Genomic DNA, 24,212 nt, shown 5'->3' on the forward strand with positions numbered 1-24,212 from the left:
TATAATTTATTCATATTATGTCGGGATTGCTATCCCCTTGCTCTTATCTTCCCATTCCTCCGTCCCTCCCTCTTCTGCCCTATTCCCCTCCTCTAGACATCTGACAGAAGGGCACCTCCTCCCCCACCATATGACCACAGCCTATTTGGTCTCATGTGGATAGCCTGCTTCCCCTTCCTCTGTGTGCCCACAGGGCCTCTCCACCAAGGGGAAGTGATCAAATCAGGGGCACCAGAGTTCATGTCAGAGGCAGTCCCTGCTTTCCACACAACTGTGGAGAATGAGCTGTCCATTGGCTACATCTGAGCCATGGGGTCTAGGTTTACTGCATGCATTGTCCTTGCTTGGTGCAACAGTTTGGGCAGGCCCCGCCTGTGTTCAGATCTGCAGGCTTTGATGGTCTCCTTGTGGGGCTCCTGAACCCTCTGGGTCCTTCCAGCCCCCCATACTTCCACAGCGTGCTCAGCGCTCCACTCAGAGTCCTTGAATTCTTAATTCTTATGCCTCAGTTTCTCTTCCTGGTGCTAGGTTTTAAGAAAGAGTGACGTGATCAGGTTTTCACAGAAGAGTAATCATAATAGCACCACTGTAGAGAAGAGTTAGAAATAAGCAAAAAGGGGCACAGCCATGGCCTGAATCAAGGGAGTGGAGAGCAAAGAAGACAAAAGCAGATGTATTTTAGACATTTGGGAAACATCGAAGAGATGCCATGATCATCCCATAGTGATGCCTATGCCCTGCAGTAGAATGCCCAGGCCAGAGGAGAATCTGGAGAGAATAACCAAATAGGTCTGGAATGGAAAGCCAGGGGTGCTTGGCAGACCGCTCACCATAGTTTCCTTGGTGACTGCATATCCATACCCTCTGTAGCTCAACAGTGCTCAGACCTCACAACCCGTGTTACATAAATTAATTTTGTAGTGCGAAAATCTAAAGTGAGGCCCAGCGAGATGTTCCACTGGGAATGGGCACTTGCTGCCCAGGCTGACGACCTGAGTTAGATCCTCAGGGCCCAGCTGGGCCAAAGGAGAAAACCAGCTTCTGGAAGTTGTCTTGGGACACATGTAACACACAAATGCACATAGATAGATCAGTTGCTCTCTTTCTAAAGGGAAGAAAGACTTGGAGAAGACATCAGCTGGTGCCCGCTCTAAAGATCCCATGAGAACAGTGACACAGAGAGATGTGAGGGGGAGACTGCGAACAAGCTGATGGCGTCCCACCCAGCATCCACTCGGCTCACAGGGCGTCCGCACGTAGCGTCCACTCGGCTCACAGGGCGTCCGCACGTAGCGTCCACTCGGCTCACAGGGCGTCCGCACGTAGCGTCCACTTGGCTCACAGGGCGTCCTCACGTAGCATCCATTCATCTCTGGACTCTCAGAGAGACTAACCTGCTCATCTGCTTCTGACCAGTTTTAATGGGATTCCCCTGCAAACCATAGATTCTAAATTATCCCTCAGTAGGTAGACCACCTGTAGGAGACTTATTATTTACCCAGAATAACCCCTGGGTACTGTTACACAGTTTCTAACAGAAGCTAAATTCACAGTCATCTACAGTCAAATGCCAACTGTTTACATTTTTATTTCTTATAAACCACAGAAGATATTTATTTATAACATTTTAATCATATTTAATTTTATGTTAAAAATATGAAGTATGATCTTATGAGATGTTTGTTTGTTTTAAATTTTGGTTTGGTTTGGTATAGGGGAGGTATATTTTTTCCCCAAGTCTGAAGTTTAAACAATTATTAAGCATTCCACATTCAGCTCACAAAAAGTGGGAGGGAAGGATTTGCGTATGAAGCTGCTACAGCCAGAAAGCACATCTGAGCATGCTCTCAGTCCCTGGGAGTTATGTGTAACTACGGCAGCTGCTTATGGCCTCTCATTCTTCCCTTGTCTTCTTCACTGTAGGTCACTGGATTGACACTGTCTCAGGACCTTGACGATCTTGCCATCCTCTACCTGGCCACTGTTCAAGCCATTGCTGTAAGATGCTTTATGACATTTAAAACGTGTGTGTGCACGCACACAACACACATACACACACACACACACACACACACACATACACAAAGAACTTTGTGCTGTCGATATGTTCTGCACCACAAGATCCCTGGGATACACCCTAATGCTCTTGTGGCAGCTTCCTAATTATAAGAGAGCTCGCCACAAAGAGATGTTTGCCTGTGCAGACAGCAGTGATCAGTGTTCTCACCCGCATGAAAGGTAAACACACAGAACTGAAAGCCAAAGGAAAGGACAGTCCTTGGGCATCATGCTTGTCATTTGCCTGATGTCGTCTAAGTTTAATACAAGCAGCTTCCAAGTCCACGTGCAGTTGGGAAGCTGCTGTCAGGGATGTTTGCTTTTCCACAATACATAATATTGTCCGCTGTACAAAAGAATTCATTGTAAGGTTCCATTAAATTGCAAGCCTTCATAGAAACATTTTGGTCTAGGGTAGTTAGAGATTTTTATGATGGGTTAAAATGATTAAGGCAAGAAGGCAGGATTCAGGTCTGAAATGTGAGGCTGAACCCTAGCTGCTTGGACATCACCTACGTATTCTTCATGTGTGGCAGTGTTCCACATGGCTGTCAGAGGGTTCTCAAACTCTGAGGTGACCCAAGAGTCAGCATGTGCGCCTGGACCAGAAAGTGCATTTGCAGGAGTGGGTCATGACATTCAGCCTCTTAGAGTATGTCTGTACCCCACAAATGAGTCAGTGGTTTCCTTAACTTTGGAAAGAGATGGGAAATCTTCAGAAAGGGAAAAATGAGCTTACTAAATTTGGATTTGTACTGTTATAACCATTAAACTCATGATTCATTGTTATTATTTAGATTTAAGTATATGTATATGTACATGTACATGTACATGTATGCTACATGTTGGGGCACCCGAAGAAGGCATTAGCCTTAAGGATGTAGTGAAGGGTGGTTGTGGATGCCCAGTGTGGGTGCTAGGAAGTGAACTCATGTCTTCTTAGAGATCAGCATACGTTCTTAACCACTTGAGCATGATTATGATGATGATGATGATGATGATGATGATGATGATGATGATGATGATGTGCTAAGGGTTCTGAGGGTGCTAAGGATTGAAATGGGAGCCTTACCCACTGAGGCAAGTACCCTACCTCTTAGCCTATCTCCATCCCTAAACAAATAATTTTGTTTTGCTTGTTAATTCTATGACATATGTGATATGTACTATTTTTTTAATCAGTAGCTGTTCCTATATTCTTACTTTTAAATTTATACATGCATATTTATTCATATTACCGATACAAGTGCTCTGATAGTGCTCACACTTACCCAGGTGTCACGCGTGTCTAGAGAACAGAGCTCCCCATCACTGCAGTGCCCTCCCGTATGCAGAGCTCCTGCAGAGGCCTGCCCACTGAGCCACACGGCCCCCTGTAGACCATAGACCAGAGTGTTTCCCTTAAGCAACTTCCCTCTTGACTTAAGGCCTTGGCCTATTCAGTGAAACCAATCAAACTACTTTCTACATAGAAACTACAAGCAAACAAATGGAAGACACAGACAAACAAAAATCCAGACAGTTCTGACATCTATCAATGGAGAAAGTGATCAGAATATAAAAACTGAAACATGGCGACCATTAGTGAGGACATACTGTTATCCTGTTCTGAGACAAAGAGGATCGCATCATCCTACCAATGCAGAATAGGATTCGGAGATACTCGTTACAGTCCAGGCTCTGCACTAAATATCTATGCTGTCATCCGGTTTAGCCACAATGATACTGCTACTATGGTCCTTGCTCTGCTGACTAGAATCCTAAACTTTAGTATAGTAAATTAACCTGCTCAGTGGCATGTAGTTGTATATGGCAGATCAGTGATGGGAGCCCACAGTTTATAAAATAAAACTTAGATGTAGAAAGTATTGAGGAAATTTTAATTTTTCATTTTTTGAATGTAATTGTATGAAGAGGCTTGCAATAGGCTTAATCACTTCCATTGAAATGAATAGTTCTGGAAAACTAGATTTGCATGATGCTCACACCTTGTGAGCAAATGCTAAAAAATGAACATGAAAGACCAAACTAAACAGGAGAGGCCAAGGATGTGACCCCATAGGGGTAAGGACTGTGACTCTTCAGGGGACCCCCAATTCTGTGCCAGGCATCAGAGTGCCTTTCCTGTCCAGGCCTTAAGACTGCATCCCTGAGCAGGGCGTGGTGGGGCCTGCCTGTGATCCCAGCACTCTGGTAGGCAGAGGCAGGCAGATCTCTGTGAATTCAAGGCCAGCCTGGTCTGCAAAATGAGTCTACAGCAGCCAAGGCTACCCAGAGAACCCTTGTCTCAAAACAAAAACAAAAACAAAACAAAACAAAAATAAAAAAAGCAAGAGACTTGCCCTTCCACTTGGGATGCGGGCAGGCTCTTTGCCAGGGTCTCACATGCTCCACTTGCTCACGGAGTGCTTTTCTTTGATCTTTTCATAAAAGCTGCATGAATGAAAAAAGTTTTCAGGCATTCCCAGAGCAGCTTTTACTTAACACATCAGAAAACATCATTCACTTGGCCTGGAATCTTTCTCACAGGGTACTCTGCCTGGTAAGAACATTGCAGCAGGAAGCCCAGGAATGCAAAAGAAGATTAAACTCAATAATGCATGCAGGAGAGGAGGCGGAGAGAACCAGCTATGTTTTCTCAAGTAACACGCATTTGGGAAATCAATCTTGCCTTTAATGGGCCGTACATACATTTAAAACGGTCCCATTTTTTCTGTCTATTGTCTTAATGACCTTTATAATTCCATGCAGGGAAGACATTTTAAGACAGATTTCCTGATAAGGCTTTATTATAGAGTCAATTAAACTTGGGAGGGGTACCATCTGTTTGAAAAAGTATCTGAGTGTACTGATTTTCTAGGCAAAAATATGCATTTTAATGAAGCATTTTGATAACAGATATTTTCCCCATAATGTACAGCTTGGGAAAAAAATTGTTTTCTTCTTCCTGAATATAGCCTTAGCACCTATTTGTTATTGGAAAGTTAAACAGCCTCCTCTCTATATTAATATCTATGGTTGGCACTCTGTAGCCACAGAATGAAACAAGAGAGAGAAAAGTTAGCTCAGGACTACAGGAAACCACTCCATGCAGTGAAGTTCCCTCTCGTGCTTGGCTTCTTTGAAAGACCTGTCAGCCACTCAGTTCGTCCACAGCTTGTCTGTCTGCAATTCTCTTTTCAGATTAGACCCTTAAGAAGTACTATTTGCATTTGAAGTCTTTCGATTTGCATTTGGTTCTGAGTCCCCTGGCAGTCGCCTAATTTTAATTTAAATTTCTCCATGAAAACATTTTTTCCAGAAAGGTGAGCACCGAAGCATTTTCACACAAAGCCCTTTGGCGAGCATTTGAAGAGGGTGGGTCTTCACAAAGTGGAGTGTGTAACACTGAAGGGAAGGCCCCGCAAAGAGAGACAGGCTGTCACAGCGCTGAAGGGAGTGCCTCTCCTTCAGACCCTTCCTTTACTTTCCCAGTGATGTGCTTCGCAATGACCCCAGTCATAGACCTGCTAATCACACAGTCCAAGTGGGGTTAACAATCGTCAGTTTTCTAGTTTCTCTTAAAGTCGAGATGACATTGACATGTGCAGCAGAGTGCCTAGCGAGCCGCATAGCCCGAAGAGCTCCTTTGTAAGCCCGTCCATGTGCCCGCAGCTGTGAGCTGGGAAGGGCCATGCTGCTGTGTGGTGCCTTGTCCCAGGCCATACCTTTTATTTCTTCTCATTTGCCATTTTTAACAATCCACATTCAAATAGTTGAATGCGATATTGCATGTCCCATTAGTAAATGAGAATTGAGTCTGGGTTGGGTTGGTGAGACAGGTGAACTGTGCATAGATGAGGTCAGGCTTCTTGATATCAATCATAGCTCGCGCCTGCCTCTGTGTAGGTTTCAGTCTTCAGAATAGATCACAGCGGCCTAGAACCAGCAGCCTCCAGTAATCCACAAGGGACTTATGATCATCTGTTGACCTCCTGAAATTATGCACAGTTTGTTCTGTGCGTGACCTTTTTCTAGGGTTCATGATCCCCCCCAAAACAAAAGAAAGAACACCTAGAGAGAATGACCAACTCTCATTAGGCAAGGAATCACCTTGAATGCTACAACATTTCATTTTGAAGGTCCAAGTTTTACTAAATTCATATTTGTACCCAATTCATGGGCAGCTTCAACAGACTGTAAGGCTTTTCTGCTGTAACTGCTGCACTTTTGCTCCTGGCTGCCCCAAAGCTTCATCACTTATTGTAAGCCAATGATGACGTCATGTCCTGTAGGCACAGATTACCCTCTGACAGATCCCTCCTTTGAAGGACTCTCATGATGAAGGAAGATGCCCTTGTAGACAACCTCACTGAGGGATTCTTCCCTTTGCTGGGCCCCGCCCCTCAGGGCCTGAGAATTGGGCTGTATGCTGAGAAGTACCCAAGCGTGTTTCTTACCTGGGCCAAGCCTGTAATTCCTCCTGCCCTCTCTATATACATCAGGTACCAACTTCCCAATAACATTTGCACTTTTACTAAAAACTGTGATATTGGCTGGTTTCTATTCTCCATCCCCATCTCTCCTTGACAGCTTCCCCATTCATTGGAATGCTTGGACCTTCCAGATCTTTAGCCTGTTATGGCCTCTGACTTCCTCCCCCATCTACCCAGCAATTCACTCCCATTCTCACATCCACTGCATTTCCATCTCCCAAAACCCTTTAGTCTCTAAACCTCCAAAGACCTCTCTGCCTACTGAAAATACTCTCCTTGTTTCACTTCAGGGCCACCTCTTAACAAATGGCTGCCATATCATAGGTCATCTTTAAAAAAAAACAAAAAACAAAACAAAACACCGGGTGGCTGGAGAGATGCCTCAGAGGTTAAAAGCACTGGCTGCTTTTCCAAAGGTCCCGAGTTCAATTCCCAGCAACCACATGGTGGCTCACAACCATCTGTAATGAGATCTGGTGCCCTCTTCTGGCAGGCAGGCATACATGCAGGCAGAACATTGTATACACAATAAATAAATAAATAAATCTTTAAAAAAAAAAACAAAAAAAACAAAACATCCCCAAATAAATTAAGAATTTTAAGCTTCTAGTTTTTTAATACCCCCCAATATAATCACATCTATTTAAATAACCAAACACAAACTATAAGTTATATATTAATATTGACTGTGATGGCTGTCTCCTCAAGCCATAGCAGAATTACTGCGTAAATAGTAAATCCAGCAAGGTGGAAATGTGGGTAACTCTTTTCAAGAACACAGTACAGCAGAAGGCGTGAGCTCTGAGCTCTCTGTATCATCCTGGCTCACTAAGGATTGGCTGGGAATGGATGCTGGTCCAGAAGCCTCATTACGAGAACATAGGTAAAAGGCAGATGTAGTCCTCTTAGTTCCTTAATAGCCAAAGGCTTTGCATCCTTCCATGATTGTGTTGCTGGAGGTTTTTATTCGGATTGTGTACTTTCATGCATTTGTGCTTGCATAAAGTCTCATGTCTATAACTGCCTGGCCAAACGTGAGCTAAGCAAGGACACCAGTAGACATGGCAGAGCGCACAAGGAAAGTCCACAAGGCCTCAGCCCTACATGGAGAACAGGCAATTAAGCAATGCTGGAAGCAGGAGAAGTAGTCTTCCCTAGGGAAGAGCACGTGAGCCGGTTATTCAATATCAAATGGTCTGCACTGAAAACATCCGCAAAACATGCGTTATACAGATGGAGCAGATTTTATATGTCTGTGTATACATATATACATACACACATCACATCATGTGTACAAACATATGCATTTAACAACAATTAATAAAAAAGAGACTTAATTTGAAAGAGAGCAAGGAGGAGTATATCAAGGTTTGAAGGGAGAGATGATGTAATTATATTCTAATCAATAAAAAATGAAATAAAAAGTAAACAAACTAGCCGTGATAAGAGCCTGGCTGTTTCACTCGGTGTTGTATTAATCCTAAGAGAAGCAATTGTTGACTGCAGAGCTTTGGAGTCAGGCAGGCCTAGGATAGAGCTCCCTGTGTGAACCAGCTGTGTGATTACAGGCAACATGACTTTGGAGCCTCCGGTCTCTGGGATGGCCATGCAGGGTTCTGGGTGCCAAGCCAAGCTCACACGCCGAATACATGTGTCTCTGATCACTTACCATCACTGCCATCCTGACGTTTTCCTCTGTTTTCTCCTTTAAGTTTGGGACTCGCTTCATCATTGAGGCCATGCAGGCAGCAGGCCACTCTCTCAGTACCCTCTTCCTATGTGGGGGCCTAAGCAAGAACCCTCTTTTTGTGCAGATGCATGCCGACATTACTGGTAAGCCTGGGGCGGGGTGTCGGGGGATGACTGTGTGTTGTCAGCAAAGGGATATGGCAGCTTAAAGGCATGCTGAGGATAGGGCCATTGGTGGTGGGTGACTCAAGTTACCAAAGTTAACTACATAATCTTTGTCCTCCAGATGATGAAAAGGACTCAAATATGTCCAGTTACTGAATAAGACACCAAGATTGGCAAGGCCAGATCTTAATTCAAGGAGCATTTACCCATCCTTCCTGAATATGTTTAAATGAAGTATTGTGAGGAACATTGAAGATACTGAAATAAAGAAAAATGACCTGGGCTCCATGGAGCTCAAGGTCTCCCCAGAAAGGCAAACAGCAAATAGACATAATAAATACCATGCAACAAGATATCTGAATGAGAAAAAGCATTGTGGGCACTGTGCTCAGTTTTGGACTGTGCAGGACAGGGTGAGTGATTAGGCCGCCTGAAAAAGGAATGCGGATCCCAAATGCAGTGGACAAGGTCAGGCTATGGAATGGATTTTTAATGCCAAGGGGCCTCAGATGCTGACGTCTTTCTCAGGGCCTAAGAATCAGGGTGTTTTTTGTTTTTGTTTTTGTTTTTTTTTTGTTGTTTTGTTTTGTTTGGTTTGGTTTGGTTTGGTTTTTTGGGTTTTTTTTTTCGAGACAGGGTTTCTCTGTGTAGCCTTGGCTGTCCAAGAATCAGGGTTTTAATCATAAAGTCCTGCACTAAGCATCTTGTGGTGGGCATAGAGGGTGGGGGACAGGCTGTCCAAGAATCAGGGTTTTAATCATAAAGTCCTGCACTAAGCATCTTGTGGTGGGCATAGAGGGTGGGGGACACTGGCATACTGGCATCTGAGAAGAGCCCAGGGCTCCAGGAAAAGCCGTCTGGGAGAAGGCCTGTCAGCGTACAAACCGTGACCTAGACTCCCATCTCTGTGTGCCTGTACCCTCACCATTCTTGCATCTTCTCCCCAAGGGTCTCCTGAAGTCTAGTGTTCCCTCCAGTACCCGCTGCTGGGTACCTGGGAACCAGGTATGAGCATAAGACAAAGGCAGGGAAGTAGGGGAGCACGGGTGCCATCTGCAAGTTCATGCCTGACATGAGCCCGCCTTACCCTGGCCTCCCTTCCTCAGGACTCCACCTACTGTGCTCCTCACACAGCAAGTAGATTGGTACCTGAGCTCATCCTGCTTCAGACCATGCAGATATGGGACCTTCATCCACATCCCAGTCTCAGTTGACCCCTGCACATAAGGTAGATGGAACTAAATGGAATACCTCTTCCTACCTTACAGCCAAGTAGACCAAGGCACAAGTCACTTACAAAAGCATGAGTACTAAGGGTAGATTTAGGATGTGGGAAAGCAATGGGCTTTGCTCCCCTTAGCCAAGTGCCTAGGCTAATTCTCCCTCACTGCTGAAAGTAGAAAGTAGACTGCAGTGAAGTCAAGCAAACTGAGGGCAGGTGAGGTAAGTTCTCTTGACTTCCCTAAATCAGGCACCCAGGTAGAAACAGGGTTAGGCTGTGACTCTGCTATTGATCCAGGTTCCGTTGTTACTTTTTGGCAATGCCTGCCCTGTTTCTAAGGCTCGTGAAACCCGCTGAAGTGGACCACAAAGACTGAAGTAGACAGAACTGAAAGCCGGATCAGCTGGGTGGTTCAGATAAGAGACAGGCCTGGAATCTACTCTGTGATTTTCCACTTTATAGCCATTGTTTAGGCAAAGCCACAACCCACCGGGATGAAGGCAGAGGGGTCGAAGCCAGCTTTGGTGAAAGGAATAGGAAAAAGAGGGCCCTTAATCGGGGTTGCCGGGTGTGACCCGGGCACAGCCTGGGCACCAAAGCCTTTGTGAAAATGGGTCATCCACTAGTCATGTGTCCCTAAGCGTCAAAAGCCAGGGAATGCCACTTTGCCACAAGCGCTGCCTTGGGGATTGCTGTCCTCTGGGCTGATGAATGGAAGGCTGTTAGTGGCTGTTTGGGTTCAGATTGCAATTGGACCCTTTGTCTCTTAACTACTGGCCAGTTACAGTTGTGGACAAAGAGACCTTTTCTTTGCCTAAAATTTCTCTACTCATGGGTGCCAAAGGATGGCAAAGTGCATCTGCCTTCAAATGCCTCAGCTTCTGTTAAACTCATTAATGCATCCGATAAAATAGCTGACATTCCTAGCAAAGCCTCCCTCTTCCTGCCTTCACCCAGGCCTCAGAGAAAGGAATGCAGTTTTGACTGTCCTGTAAGAGAAGACTGTGGAAAGGTGAGGCCCTTGGTATGTTTAAGAACTGCAATTGCTCTGCTTTCCCTGGGCAGAACAATCTAAAACAAAGCACAAGCATGGTAGGAAATTCTCAGACGTAAGCGTGGGGGGAAAATACAGAGCAGAGTAGTGAAAGGAGCAGCAGGCCAGCTGTCTGATCTAGGGGAAGTTACTTTATTTGTGGGAGCCTTGGGTCCCACTTCTGAAAAAACAAAATATAAAAAACAGCAATGTTGTTGCCTCCCTCTTGTAGATCACTGAGGAACGGATGCTCAGGAGCTTGAGTTCCAGGCTCTTGCTTAGCCCTCGGTGTGTGACCCTAGCCTGTTGCTTCACTTCATCCATCAAAAGGAGAAGACATGGTGGAGAAAAAGACAGTTTAAAACAGCTCTGTAAGCAAGTTAGGCCAGGTTAGGAAAAGCTGGTTTCATGAAGGCAGGGAATATGGGCTGCACGGGCATGAGAGAGAGGCACTTCTTGTACCCTTGGCCACCTAACTGTGAGTTCTAAAAACAGTTTACATGTACCAAATCACCGTAGGTTTTCCCGCAGACTTGGAACTAAATGTTCCATCTTCTAAACTTGTACTTTTTTTTTTTTAAGCTGGCTGTTTCTCTAAGGTTTCCTTCTTCCTGTCTCACCATTCTGACCTTTAGTTCATTTTTTTTTTCACTCACAAACACTTCTTGGGTACCCAGCCTGTCAACTGCTGAACTTGATTTGACAATACAAAGAACAAGGCGTCTCCAAGAATTTCGTTACCAATAAGCAAAGCTTCCATTGTCTTCTGACCAATGTGTAGAAAAGCAGAATACAAAGCCAGAGGTCAGAGGTGACAGGGCCAGACAAGGAAGGGAAGCTTCCTCAAACTTGGCCAACTTGAATAAAGGGTTTGTTTACGGAAGTGTGGATGACCTAGGCAACCAGGAGACCCTTAGAGCTGCGAACCTGTTTCCATTCCCTAGGCTTAGGGGTGAGGGCCTGGAAGCACCTGGCCTGAGATAGAAGCTTAGTTCAGACCTTGCCAGAGGCCATTTGCAAATGAGAAGGCGGAGGCATGGAGCGGGCCTGTTGCAGAGCAGCTGAAGATAAATGGTGCTCAGAAGGCTAGCCTCTGAACAACATTCTAGGTCACTAGGAGGCCTGGGTGGCGTATGCTGTGTGGCCTGGTGTCTGTCCTTGCCCTCAGGACACCTGGTGAGACCTGCTCTATTCCTTCCTGTAGCTCTCCTCTCCAGCTCCCATGAACTCCACGCAGAACCCCTATTTGCCATCAGTGTTGAGTCTAAGAGTAAAAGCTCCCATTGTCCCCAGGGCTTCGCACAGACCGGGAACTGTAGCGAGCTCTGGCTGAGTGCCCTGTCCCTAGCCCACGTAGTGCACCTGTGCGCCGAGCCCCATTCCTATTTGGGTTCTGTTTCCTGGCTGTCTGTAAAGGGGGTATGGTGACAGCTGACCTGACCTGGGAGAGGTAGGTGAGTTAGCAGCCGAGCCTAGGAGAGGCAGTAAAAGAGCTGAAGACTTTGTCCAAAGGAAGCATTTCTGCCTTCACTTTCCAAATAGAGTATAAGTGGATCCCTGCTTAGCTTCAAATATTTCTTTCGCTCTCGTGTCCACTGAGTCAGCCACTGGCCTTGAGGTAACCAGGGCTGAAAGAGTTGAAGAGATTGTGAAGGACTCCAAAGGAAAGGAAACCCAGAAACTGGGAAGAAACCAGGCCTGAGCGTCTCAGATGTGTCACTCCACCTGATGGCTTAGTGGCACAGCCAGAGGCAGGCCATGTTATAATCCCTCAGGTTCTCTGAGATGTCAGAAGGATTCTGTATCCTGGCTTTCTGGGGAGGGTGGCAGGAGCTGACCTAAGCTGGAGGAGGTAGGTAAGTTAGCAAGGGAGCCTCCCCAGGAGAGTCAGGAAGAGAGATGCAGCCTTTGTCTCAAGGAAGCTTTCTGCCATAGAACTTTCTTCTGTGGCACTTCCTGTCATCCGCTGCTTAGAAAATCAAGAGCCCGTCTTGTGAATGTAGGTGGAAATTTACCCCCATCTTTCAGATGCAAAACCTGAGGTACAAAGAGCGATGAGGATCCTAACTTAGGATCACACCATGACATTAATGAAGAAGCTGATATGTCGATCATCTTAAGAATCCGGAAAGCATGTGAAATAAACCCACAAGGACCTTCGATCTTGGGCACTTGTCATGTAGGAGGCTTCTTTGCACCTGGTGGATGCCTAGTTGCCTTCAAATGCCTATTTCAGTCCTCATGTCCTCTGTGTCAGCCACTGGCACAGTGACTCTTTCTCTCATCATTTAGTTGATGACCGAGGCCCTGCCCTCAATGTCAGAGACATGGTAGCAGACAGAATGGAGCACCTGGCCTCAGGGAATGCCAGTTTTGCAGAGCAAGGCACAAGACAACCCAGGTAGGGAAGGACACATGGTAGAAACATGAGGGAGGAGTCCAGGAGCAAGCAAGGAAGGCTGAAATTGCCTCAGCATTTTTAACACAGTGACCAAGGAAAGCTGAGGTTGTATTTGCACTGCGGTGAAGAGGCAGCTACTTGGGCATCTGCAAAGCCCCTGAAACCTACTCAAGAAATAGCAAGGAAAGTGGCAGGTAGGAAGAGAGGCTACATGCTAGAAGAAGGCCTTGCCATGGTATCTAAGGATTATGGCTTGTGTCGGGAGGTAGGGAACCCCTGGAGATGAGTACATATGAGGCAGAGAACCAGCCCCTCCATGGCCGATATCCATCCCTCCATCTGAGTCTTGAAAAATAGGGCACAGCCTGCTTCATTTCAGCCCTCACTCCTCACTAGGCCCGTAGGAGCATGCCATAGAGTTAGAGGGAAGCCAGAGACCTGGGTGCCAAGGTCGCCCAGGTTGCTAGATGTGGTATTGGCTACTTTGGGGCTCATGGCCAGCAGGCACAAGGCAGAGAAATTCCCCCAGAACCCAGAATCTCAAGCACTGAGGTCTTCAGGGAGACAAGAGGTTTTGCTACTTTGACATCAGGTGTTTTGCCTCTGGAGATGCTCACTGGCTCCCCACAGCCCTGGCCCTGCTCACTAACCAAGGTGTGACTTTGTCCTGTGCAGGCATGCCTGTGGTCCTGTCGCAAGAGGTGGAGTCTGTCCTCGTGGGTGCTGCTATTCTGGGTGCCTGTGCCTCCGGGGACTTCCCTTCTGTGCAGGTATGTCAGGATCCATGGGTGGCTGTGGTCCCTGCCCTGTCTGAGGCTGTCTGTCCTCTTGACAGCAACTCCCAGCTTGCAAAACACACACAGGATATAATTAGGAAATGATAGGGCGCAGCCAGAGGCTCGCACGCACCGGCAGTCTCTGACGTAGGCACTGCAGCCTCCTTTGGCTACACCTCTGTTTCCGTGAACTAGTCTGCTTTTCTCTCCTTTAAAAGGAGCGCCTCGGTTACTTAGCCTCAGTTTCCCCTTGGCCAGCTTTCTTTGATCAAGTGAAACAGGCAATGCTCAAAGCGCTGCTTTTCCACCTGTGCGTGCTTCAGAGCTCATTTGCTGGGTTCAGCCACATTACTTTCCAAGTACTTTTGAAGCCTCCGTCAAGAGGAAACACAAAAGAAAATGTTGGTTTTAAAAGACAAAGAATTAATAGTAAAATAAGGAACAAAATGTAGGAAGCCAGAACCAGTTAAGCGGTGGGGATTGAGTACATGCTTTTTGTCTGAGATTCCTGGCAGCCAAGACAAAAAAAGAATGCATGATAAATTGCACAATTCTTAATTTCAAAAAGAGGAAACATCCTAGTTTCTGGTAAGAGACAGGCTTTTCCTGCTGTGAAATTACAAAAGACATTGTAGATGCTTGAAGTTATGAAGGGCCCTGAGCGTTAAAATGTTACAAAAAATCCTTTAAAACTGAGGATGAGGTAGAGGCTATGATGACAGGTTCTGGACTAAACTTCCTTCGTTCAAGTTCTGGCCTCCCTGCATGTGAGCACAGAGGACTCCACTTGTATTTCCCTCATTCTAACAGTGGCCAGGAGTTGGCTTGTGTATGCTTCGTCCGTGTCAGTTGAGCTTAGGTGATCCCTACCACAGCTCTCGTATCCCCACTTTACAAATGAGGAAGTTAGGCAATCTTCCCCTCCCCTTGCATCCTTTTATCTTGTGAGGTCTGGTGCTTGCAGCTTTGGTACCCCATCTTGGGCTGATGAGGTTTGTAAAAGCAGATATTAAACTCAGGAGAGGACATCCGTGGTTACAGAGCCAATCCTGAGAGATCACTTACTCTTAGCCAAACATGAAACAGCCAGTAAGTGTGGGAAGCAAGTCAGATACCCAGGTGCCAGCTGAGAATCGGAGAGTTTAACCACTTGCCAACATGCCCCAAAGTTAAGGTGAAGAGCCAAGTGTTTTACCAGCACCCCAATAATTAGCATTCAACCTGCTGTGCCTGTCTGGTGTGGCAGGGACTGTGCTAGTTTCTTTAGGAAAGCTTTCCTAATGCGTAAAATACTCTTTCATGTGCCATAAGAGAGAACCAGAAAGTTTGCAGGAGTTAGACCGTAGGAACTTCTAGAAGCAGATACCCATTTCCAGTGTCCATGTTCTCTGAAAGGTGGCACATGGCACCTTTTACAACAGTGACTGTAAAACATCCGGCCTAAGGCCTTGAATGTGCTCACAGACCCATCTGAGCTTTGACAGAAGTCTTTAAACAGAGGTGGCACCACTGAAGTGTCTGTATTTTCTTTGTTTCCTAGTCCACTCAAAAACAGGTTGAAAATACAGAGACACTGTCTCCAGAAAGGGAGCCTCTGGCTGAGAAAGGCCTAAACTCCTCCCTGCCATGGTTTTTTAAACCAAACCCATGTGATCTTGACCTGTAGTCTCACGTGGATATAGTAATGTCACCCATCATCTTCACTGTGTAAGAATGGAGCTGGATGTGTGGCCCAGTGTCCAAAAGCACTTTATGGCTCTTACAGAGGACCTGGGCTCAATTCCAGGCACGTTAGGAGGCTCGTTACTACCCGCACCTCCATTACCAGGGAGCCCACTGCCATCTCTGGCTTCTGAGAGCGCCTGCACACAGGTCGTGCGTATGCCTACACACAGGCACTCACAGATACATATAAAACAAAAATTAGTTAATTAGTCAGTCAATAGAAAATAATGCGCACACCTAATTGCCAGGTAATGCTGACTGTGGAGGTAAAGGGCCTTTGAGAGCTCAGGTCCATGGAAGCTGCGGCATTCCTGTCATCACGTCTGGAGCTGCTTAGAAACGTAAATACATTTACTCGTTATATCCATATTTCTTCAAAGAAACAGCAAGTAGTAGTCCCCAGGCCTGTGCGCAGCTTAGGCTCCGCGAGGTGAGCTGAAATGGACTTCCTTCCAGTACCGCTCAGCCTAACCTTCAGCACAATCTTTTCTTAGGATTTCCAAGATCCACCATGGTTTCCACTATACCTCAGAGAGATGAGTGCTTTCTGCCAGCCGCTTGGCTTCTGCGGCAGTTATGGTGGGTGGGTTTTATTTGGATAGGCTGATTTCCGTAAACACTGACAGGAGTGCCTCCTTCAGATAAAGGAAAGGCTCGGATGTGCATTGTAGGAGACATGGATCAGAAACTTACAGAAGGGGCTGATATTCGCTTAGAGGGAAGGCGGCTCCGTTTCTTGAGCCCATAAATTTCTTCAGCCATGGGTAGAGCTTGTCCTTTCCTTTTGTCGATGGACCAAAGTGGAGCCATGCAATGGTTCTACTCAAAGCTGTTGCAAACTTCTACATGCCACAAGTCTGAGGGGACTTGATCAGCCAGAGGGAAAAGACAGTGGTATTAGAGAGAGCGGCTGAGCGCAGGTTCCATTGCTGTTGCAAATCCTGACAATTCTTTTCCCAATCCTCCTGCTCCTTTTTCCACTCTTAGATTTGTCTTCAAGGTCTCTGCCCCTCTTTTCTGGACCTTTCCTACCTCCCATGTCTTCTCACTGTTCTCTTTTTACATGAGGGACTCAAGAGTAAAAGATGAACTAATGCGCAGTCCTTCCAGATGGCTGCACTAAGACCGTGCCTTCCTTCTGGAAAGGCGTACCATGTGCATGTGTGTCTGCACCTTCATTCTGTGCAGCCAGGACGCAGGCTTGCTGCTCTTGGGGTCAGTGTCAGGTTGTTGCACTCCTTAATGGGACAAGTAAAAGGGAGTCTTCATCCCTCCTCTTATTGGTATGTGTGAAATCTGTATGGTCTCGGCCTATGAAGTTTCCAGCTAATCCGCTCCCCGCCTTTGTGTCACTGAACTACAAAATAATCCCCTCTATTTCTGGGGAAACACAAAACGCATCATTTGAAGTTGGTAACAATGTATAGTACTATGGAAATTTAATATACAAATGTGTGTGTGTGTGTGTGTGTGTGTGTGTGTGTGTGTGTGTGTGTGTGTCCGTGAAATCACCAGTCTGTTTACATTTTTCTTAGCATAGACGGAGATAAAAATAAGAAGCTAGCTTCAGAAAGTCATGAGACAAAAAGGCAATCACACAGTGGACACAGGCACAAAGTGCCTCCCCACTGACTTCCTTCAGACCTCCTGCAGGGGTCTTTAACTTTCTATAATTTCTTTTTTATCTTAAGAAGCAAGTTTTGTTCCACAAGCATTCCGTCCCCAGTGCTATTTACCTTGAACTGCTTTCTCCCTTCCCCACTTTCCCCTCCAAAGCTATGGACTGGAGATTCCAAGGCAAACTCAAGCAGAAGGGACAGTGACATGTGGCCTAGAAGCACTCATGGCCCTTGTAAAGGGAGTGCTGGCATGAGGAAAAGGACCCCATTCCTCAGAACTGCTCCTCCACACACCATTTGAGGGGTGCCTCTGTCAGCCACTGTCTGCACTGAGCTGCCATTGCCTCCCTGATGAACACCTCCCTACAGAGAATGTTACTGAGCCCCTCTATAGTGTGTGTCTACAGCACAGACTGCCCTCACTGAGGATAGCAGTCCACCCCAGCCAGTGTTACCTAAGGTATTTCTTGCTTCTGAACCCCACCTCCCTCCCAATCTTTTGCATAAAATTCACCTCATTTAGAGCGACGTATTTGAACTATGACGCACTTCAAAGCCTTTGGTTGTGTATACAACATATCTCCTGTTTGCTTTGGGGAGGAGGGGCTCAGCCTGCTGTGACTTGAACCCTATTGACCTTTCTACCACCATAAAGGCCAGCTCATCAGTTTATAAAGCAACACTGTACCTCAACTTCTGGAGGTTTGGGAAGGCTGAGCGCAAGAGATGTTCAGGAGTATGAAAACATCCTTTTGTGTGTGTGTATGTGCATTCAATCTTAATTTTCAGACCACACCGCAACACAGCCAACCCATTTCTGAAATACAACTGACAAATCAAGCTTCTTGAGGAAAAATTAGAAATTCCAGTTGAGGAATATAAAGAGAGAAATTTGAGAAAAATATAAAAATGCTCATCTTATTACCTTAAAAGTATATTATCAATTCTAATTAACTAATATGCTATTCCTTTCTATTGTAATTGGGATCATTTTACAGTATGTTCATACAATAAATATTGTGTTATAGTCTCCTTCCCCCATACCTAAGAACATGGGTAAACATTTCAGCCATTTCTTCAGGTTGTATAACCTGCTGCCCCCTGGTACATACCATACTGATTCCGCTGGACCTCAGCTGTGCTGGATGTCGCAGTGAATGCTTCAAATAACATCTCTGTAGCTAATTTTTCATTCAGAGCTTAAGTTATCACAGTCTAAGTATAAAACAGATTGTAGAGGTAGGTAAAATTTCAGTCAAAAATTTCTGCTTAATTTTTAGGATCTTTTATACACCATAGCATTTTCTACACTCACCAATAATACCTGAAAATTCCAGGTTCGTGTTTCTTGTGAATTAAAGCCCCATTTATCTCTCATGCTCAGGCATCTCATAATCTGATTCCTTTCACATATGGTCCTGATAACAGCGTTTTTAATAGACATTTGCCCTTTCCTGCTTACGTATGTGTCTCTGGAGATATGAGATGCTGGGTTGTAATTAGATAGATTCAGATTAAGTGTTCTTAGTGTGTATGCTTCCCAGCATGCCAATGCTTACGAAAAGTCAACAGAAAGCTGTGCAACGATAGTTAACAGTTTCAAGAAAAATTAAATTGGGAATGTTGGTCCTAATACATGTTAGTTGCCAATAGCTTTTTAACAATGCTTTATCCTTTTATAAAAATCTCTTCTTCCTAAAGGAACAGAAACAAATTAGCTATCAGTCTCCTGGTTTCAATCCAGTTTTTAGAATAGCACCCTGGGTGTAAAAGTCAAAATATTTATCTCAAATTTAGAATTCTATTTTTAAAAATAAAAAGACACGTAACATCTGACTCTCCTGTTCCTTGCAGGCCTGTTGCTTTCCATCTGTTACTGTTCTTAGCATTAGAGAGACAGCCTCGCAGGTTTTAACAGGGCCCACTGTGCAGATGAACACTCTGATCAGCACAATAGCCACCAACCAGTCTCTGGAGGAGGCAGTAGATTTCAAGGTGGAAGGCTGCTTAGCTGCCTTTTACAGGCAGTACAATGCCGTGGAGGAAATCACTCCTTGGTCAATAGTCAGAGAGATTAAAGCAGACGGGTATCCTGTCCTGCTGAGGAGTATTGTCATGTTTTAGGTATTTGCTTCTGACCATAATCCACCTATTGACTTTTTCTAGAGATGAATATAAAACACATCAAGGCCTTTACATATAAGGAAGTTTTATAGGGGCTGCGGAGAGGGCTCAGAGGTTAAGAGCACTGATTGTTCTGGACGTCCTGAGTTCAATTCCTAGCAACCACACGGTGGCTCACAACCATCTATAATGTGAACTGATGCCTTCTTCTGACCTGCAGGTGTACATTCAGGCAGAGCACTGTATACATAACAAATAAATAAATCTTTTTTTAAAAGATAGTTTTAGCACATGGGTATTAATAAGACTTGGTCTATGAGGGCTGGAGAGATGGCTCAAGTGGTTAAGAGCATTACCTGCTCTCACAGAGGAACCTGGTTTGATCCCCACAATGCACATGATGGCTGAGAGCGATCTGTGACTTCAGTTCCAGAGGGTCTGATGTCCTCCTCCAGGCTCTGGAGAAACCAGCTAGGTACGTGGTACAGGCTTACATGCAGGCAAAACACCCATGCACTCAAAATAAAAATGGGGGAAAATTCATATAGTGAATATATTTTTATAGCATCCTCCTTCTCTATAATTTTCATTAATGAAATTTTAAGGATCAGGTTTTTATTAAGTTAACCATAGCCAAATATCTAGAGTCCTTAAAAACATAGGGTTACAGAGTTGTATTACTAAAATAATGTCCACTTCATTCTTTGACTTGATTTTATTTGAAGCATTATTTGATACCAGTACAACCTTTGCTCTCTCTCACACATACACACACATGCTTATATATCTACGTTATATCACATATTATTATAGATAAAATATATAAAATATTATAAAAACAAATGGTTATGAATGTAATGCCTCACTATCATATAGAGCATAGTTTTCATTAATAAATGTACTTGTTGGAATAAACCAAAATGAAGTGAATAGGTAAGGGTATTTTTCCTTTATATTAACTAGTGTAATTCATAAATAGAAAATCCATGCTGCATAATTTAATAATCAGTATTATTTACACCAACAGTAAATTGGTGTGCAATCTTAGATCACAAAAGACAAGGCCTTTAGTAAAATCAAGAATATAAAGAATATAAATAGAGCCCTAACTGCACAGATGCCTGAACACATCTGCATACACACACATGTGTACACATGTGTACACACATGTACACCCATACACACTGCACATATACATGCATGCACAAACACACATGCCACACGTATCACCTCCACTGGAGAAAGGCTTATTCAGATTCATAGAACACTGAAATTTATGAGACAATTCTGATTGCAATATTAAGAACTATGCAGAAGAAAATCTATCTTTACACTTGCTTGCAGGAGATGGCCTTTGATAAAATACAGTGAACCAGTGAGAAAGCATCATTGGTTCAGAAACATGAACAATTTATCTTTTTTCAAATGTGTTCCAAAGAAACTTTAGCGTTTAAATTTTTGTACTGCTCTAGATGAATCAAAGAAATTCCTTGCACTTTGATTATAATATTACAGATGGGGAAAGATTGCCAAAGGAGCTAAGGGACCAGTCACTAGAAAGTAATGGAGCCAGAAGCTAAGTCCTATAACCTTTATTTAAAACCTGATATCAAATTGGGTGGCCAGCAATTAGAATTTGCAGGTATAGTGAAATGTCATTGTCTTAAGCAATATGTCCATAGAGAAAAGAGTGCACTTTCAACTTGGGATAATTTTAGAGAATTTGAAAAAGGGATTGTTTATAATGTTTATGGTGGTACCCTAATACTGGTAGGTAAAGGTCAGTTATTGGAAGCCAGAACAACAGGGTAGTGTGGAAGCTGCCAGATTGTAGTGACCCTAAAAGGAAAAAGCTGTGCTATTCACCAGCCTCCCCTTAGCTGGACTAAGTGAGAAGGCACGAGCACACCTTGATGTGTTGAATGCCTGTCAGCCTGTGTGTGACCAGAGCAGGGTGCTGATGTCCAGCATGGTCTTGGAGAGTGGGGTACGCGGTCTGCTGTGTGTGGCTGAGTCGTGGAGGTTTGTTTAGGTCTGTGATAAGGAGCTTGCATCAGAACATGAAGCAACACGTCACTGACTATACAGTTTGGTTTGGCTGACAATTTATTCATAGCAAGATGTTCTCAGTGAAGGAATCCGTGTGTTAGCTTACTGTGGGGCAGGTTATGTAGGCTGTTACACATGAGCCATTTGAGGGGGCCTGAATTGACCTCCCAGATCTGCAGATAATGAGAAACCTGTGTGTTCCTTGCTGTGGGTAACAACAGAGAAATGATCCTTCAGATAGTAACACCCCAACTCTAGGCCTTTCTCAGCCCTGTCAGCCAGGTGGGAGATGAGTTTAGTTTGTTTCAAAGTGGCTGCTGTCTGTTCCCGTGGCTAGCCTAGGAGGGCAGGAAAGGTCTAGGGAGAAAAAATTCAGAAGAGGGATATACAGCCTTAGAAATGTTATTAATTGCTTGCATAAGACAAAACAGGGATATAAAATATCGGCTCTTTACAAAGTAAAGGCTTTTTCCTCCCTTAGCTCATTAAAAATTAAAAGCACTCTTGGCTTAAGTAGGGCAAATTAGTAATTAAGTGCTACATAATCAACCTGGATAAACATAATGTTGAAGGGGAAACCAAATTAATCACTCTGTTGGTTTGTGTTTGGCCATTAATGCACCTTTTCCCCATGTCCTTCCTGTGGTGCCAGGATGCGTGCTCTGCTCCTCCACGGCTGGAGGAAGAGTGAGTTGTGACAGCTGGGCTGACAGACGTCAGCGGAGCAGATCTGAAGAAGGTGTGCGTGCATGTGGGCCTTTAATCAGAGTACACAGCCGGGATATGTGTTGCAGCGTTTAGAGAAGTGACACGTGACAGCAAAAGCCTAGAGGTTAGGAGGATGAGTGAGGTGACGCCCGCTTAGTGCAAAAGCCCTCCCAGGCTAGGTGTGCACAGACACAGTATGGGAGAGCTATAACGGAAGTAACAGCAGTGACTATTTGCTTGCCTGAAACCTTGGATCTTCCATTTTCTATGGGTAATTTCTCATGCTTTACACACACACACACACACACACACACACACACACACACACATGCACAGGCACAGACACATACACGCACAGCCTCATAACTCATACCATAAGGGGTAGACATGTCCACACATATAAGGCAAAACAACTTTAATCGTTCATTCTCCACTTAAATCATAATTACACAGTGGGATAATGGATCATCAGAGGCGTGTCCTTACTGTCTTGAGGGCAAGAAAGCCCTCCCAACAAGGTGCATTTGAGTATTTGGGGACCTCTGCACTCAAGGAAGATGCCTGAGTAGCATGCCAAGTTTCCACCCGGAGAGAGGACGAGAGGCTTAACCCTGGCGAAGTCGCTCTCTGCCTTGCTCAGTCTAATCGATGTTAGTAACGCCTGCTGGAGACCCAGGCATATGCCACTGCGGCAGCAGTCTGCCAAGTGTGGGAAGGGAGGAGGAGACGCATCTGAGCACATCGTGACAGGGTAAGAGGAAAGGAAAGGATACAGGGGGAGAAAGTTGCTCCAGTCCACGTGACGGCCTGCCTGTCTGTGGCTTGCCAACCATATGAGCAAACTTGGTACAACACACTGTTTAATGTCACTGAGCCTCAGTTCCTGATTGACAAGTGGCCACTGAGCATACTGCCTGTCACAAAAGCACTAATATCATTAGTCTCTGGGTTAATTCAACACTTGGAATAAACCCATCCAGATAGGTCATGTATGTTCCTACTTTATAGCAGGAAATGAAAGCACCAGATTGTGAATGTTAGTGTAAGAGTGAGGGTTCAAACCCAGGTGGGCTGCCTCCACACCCACTAACAAATCTTTCCCTTGCCATGCTCTCGAAGATAGCAACATAAAGATGGTTGTGTCGTGTGATGTCCCTGTGGCTCTTCAGTCACTAGTAAAGAGGACACTATGTCTTCCTCCTGTAGGAGGGAATGTCAGAGCTGAGCATATGGCTGTGGTAACGGTATTTCTCTGACAGGTGGGGCAGGAATGCAGGCCCAGTAGCTAACCATGAGTCACGCCCTTGGATGTGGTGGCAATGCAGCCGCGTATGCTGTTCTCGGTGGTTTTGCTTAGAGAACAAACAGGTTGTTTACTTGTAGATCACTCACATCCATAGAGCTTTTAAGGAAGATTGGAGTAAGTGACTAAACATGCTACGAGAGTAAAACGCCCAGTCAGAAGCCATCCACAGGGAAGACACTGCTAGCACTTACATCAGAGACTCCTCATATGCCAAACCTTCTGGTACCAAGCAGACAGTTAACATGGGGCAAGCAAGGCTGGAGGACGGCACTAGGGAAATATTGCTGAGAGACGTTGAAATTCCGGCTGTGGACTGGTGAGGGCTTCAGGGGACATCTGTGGGATGTGACAGTTTGTCTCTGACCTGGACTACGGTGGCTGGTTTGATGAACATCACCCAGCGACAGCAGAACAGGGAAGCATCTCAGGTCACGTAGTGTTTGGTCATGAGATGGAGAACATATGTTACTTCTTTCAGGAGATGCCATTTTTTCCTGGTATAAAATTTTAAAATCACCATATTTTTTTTTAAACTCAGAAATCAAATTCTCCTTGGGTATTTTATAGAAATGGAGCTTATTTTATGCCCCTTGTTGAAAGCCCAGACATGCTACTGAAACATGGGTTCAAGAGTGTGTGGAGTCTCCAGAGGGGTCAGCTGGCCTACCGTCTGCTAGGTAGACCCCATGCCGCTTTGCACGGCCCCTGCCCCAGCCAGTCCTCCAGCAGAGCGGCCTCGGTGACTGGGAGTGTAGGACCTCAGTACTAAATCTCTCTAGCAGTCTGGCAAGAGCTGAGTGCTACCGTGAATCTGGGCATCAATCAAGAAGGGCAGCAGATGCTGAGGTGTATCACATAGCAG

At 45.1% G+C, this 24,212-nt stretch overlaps 1 protein-coding gene across 7 annotated transcripts in view; it reads left to right on the forward strand.

Annotated features, from left to right (window-relative positions):
• FGGY (FGGY carbohydrate kinase domain containing) overlaps positions 1-24,212 on the forward strand; it is a 375,878-nt gene that overhangs the window by 280,195 nt on the left and 71,471 nt on the right. For all 7 annotated transcript variants that reach the window (XM_084784087.1, XM_084784089.1, XM_084784093.1 and 4 more), the window contains exons 12-14: positions 1,924-1,998; positions 8,246-8,366; positions 13,719-13,813. In XM_084784087.1, coding sequence (XP_084640213.1) covers positions 1,924-1,998; positions 8,246-8,366; positions 13,719-13,813 — 291 coding nt within the window. The remainder of the gene's footprint in view (positions 1-1,923; positions 1,999-8,245; positions 8,367-13,718; positions 13,814-24,212) is intronic.

Source organism: Acomys minous (genome assembly GCF_964271855.1).
Source record: "Acomys minous genome assembly, chromosome: 1".
Classification (NCBI taxonomy): Eukaryota; Metazoa; Chordata; class Mammalia; order Rodentia; family Muridae; genus Acomys; species Acomys minous.